General features: G+C 72.4%; 1 protein-coding gene across 1 annotated transcript in view; it reads right to left on the bottom strand.

Annotated features, from left to right (window-relative positions):
* The window catches only part of LOC101637193 (proton-coupled amino acid transporter 1-like), a 3,966-nt gene extending 2,430 nt beyond the window's left edge, over positions 1 to 1,536 (bottom strand). Inside the window, exons 1-3 of the mRNA XM_012734630.1 lie at positions 1,320 to 1,536; positions 929 to 1,027; positions 35 to 201 (exon numbers count right to left, since the gene is read on the bottom strand). Coding sequence (XP_012590084.1) covers positions 35 to 201; positions 929 to 1,027; positions 1,320 to 1,469 — 416 coding nt within the window. The 5' untranslated portion in view covers positions 1,470 to 1,536. The remainder of the gene's footprint in view (positions 1 to 34; positions 202 to 928; positions 1,028 to 1,319) is intronic.
* Positions 1,537 to 1,568: the final 32 nt, after the last annotated feature.

The raw sequence follows: 1,568 nt of genomic DNA, 5'->3' as shown, positions 1-1,568 counted from the left end.
GCCCACTGCCCACCCCGCCCAGCCCGGGCCGCACCAGCAGTTGGGCAGGTTGAGGGTGATGCTGCCTCTGGTCTCGGCGCCGAACTGCATGTAGCCCAGGGTGCCCAGGCTGATATACAGGGCGGTGACGATGGCCATGCCCACGTAGAGCAGGAGGGAGAACTTCTCGGGGTCCTTCATCTTGTTCTCAAGGGGCAGCACCTGGGGGGAGCGCAGGGAGACCAGTGAGGGGCCAGCAGGAGGCCGACAGCCCAGCACCGCCAGGCCGGGCTCCGCACCCACAGCGTGGGGGCACGAGGGGGTCAGGGCTGGCCCCGGCCTCTGCCTGCAGGCCCTGCCGGGCCCCTTCCCAGCCGGCCGCGCCTGCTGAGAAGGCCAAGAGCTGGCCTGCGGCAGGGCGGGGCGGGAACCGACCAGCAAAGCCTCCGGCGAGCAGCCAGCAGGGCGGGGAGCCGGCAGGGACAGTGTCCGCCCGCGTGTCCGAGCACCAGCACCCAGGGCAGCCACCGGTCCCACCCACCGTCCCGTGCTGGCCCCCTGTGGCCACAAGGTGACCACACGCGGATGCCCTCCCGGCGGGGCCCACCAGCCTGGCCATGGAGGCAATCGTTCTCTTCAGAGAGATCAGGGCTGTACCCCGAAACCACGGGCCAGGGGGCCCCGCGCTGCTGGGCGCCGCCGCCGGACCAGCAGCCTGCGGGCCGCGATGGGGAAGGCTGGCAGGACCCAGGCGTGCGTGAAGCCAAGCCACCGGTGCCCACGTGCGGCCGGAGGCTGCCCCACCAGGGACGGCGTCCAGACCCCACGGGGACGTGTCCGGGGCTGTGCAGGCACCTCGCGGCCGCCGCTCCCAACACCAGCCCCAAGGGCCCGGGTCAGCGCCCTCGCACGGACTGGGCACGCTGCCGGCCTCGGCCGCTGCACTCACCATGCCGATGCCCTCGAAGGCGAAGATGGCCGTGCCGAAGAACAGCGGGTACGTATTCCAGGTGCCCACCAGGGGCAGGCGGCTGGGGTCGGGGAGCCGCTGAGGGAGCAAGGGGCGGGGCTGAGCCCCGCCGACAGGCCCCGCCCACGGGCCTCGCGGCAGGAGCAGGGCGGGGCCTGAGCAAGAGCGACCCCTCCTGGGAAGCGACCGGCGGTGCCAGTGCCTGCGGCGGCCCGGAGGACACTGGGCACGGCAGCAGCGCAGGTGCTGGAGGCCACTCGACTCGACCGCCGCCGGAGCCCAGCAGCGAGGGGGCCCCCAGGAGGGGCCTGCAGCAGCTCCAGGAGCCGGCATGGGGGTGTGGGCAGGGCGGTGCTGGCGGCAGGCTCACCTGCACGATGAACTGGTAGATGCCCAGGAGGCTGACCAGCATGCTGGCGTTGGCCAGCAGGGAGAAGATGGACAGGACGCGCAGGTTGCGAATGAACACGAGCAGCACCAGGCAGGGCAGGAAGGCCAGCATGTAGAGCCGCGAGTCCATGGTGGGCGTGAGGACCACCGTGGCGTTGGCCTGGCAGTTGCTGGTGGTGCCGTTGGCTGCCTCAATCACCTGGGCCGGGGCGGGGGGAAGCGGGAGGGA

Source organism: Condylura cristata, unplaced genomic scaffold, assembly GCF_000260355.1.
Source record: "Condylura cristata isolate star-nosed mole 26May11 unplaced genomic scaffold, ConCri1.0 scaffold00062, whole genome shotgun sequence".
Classification (NCBI taxonomy): domain Eukaryota; kingdom Metazoa; phylum Chordata; class Mammalia; order Eulipotyphla; family Talpidae; genus Condylura; species Condylura cristata.
This window is presented reverse-complemented; position numbering and strand designations above follow the sequence as displayed.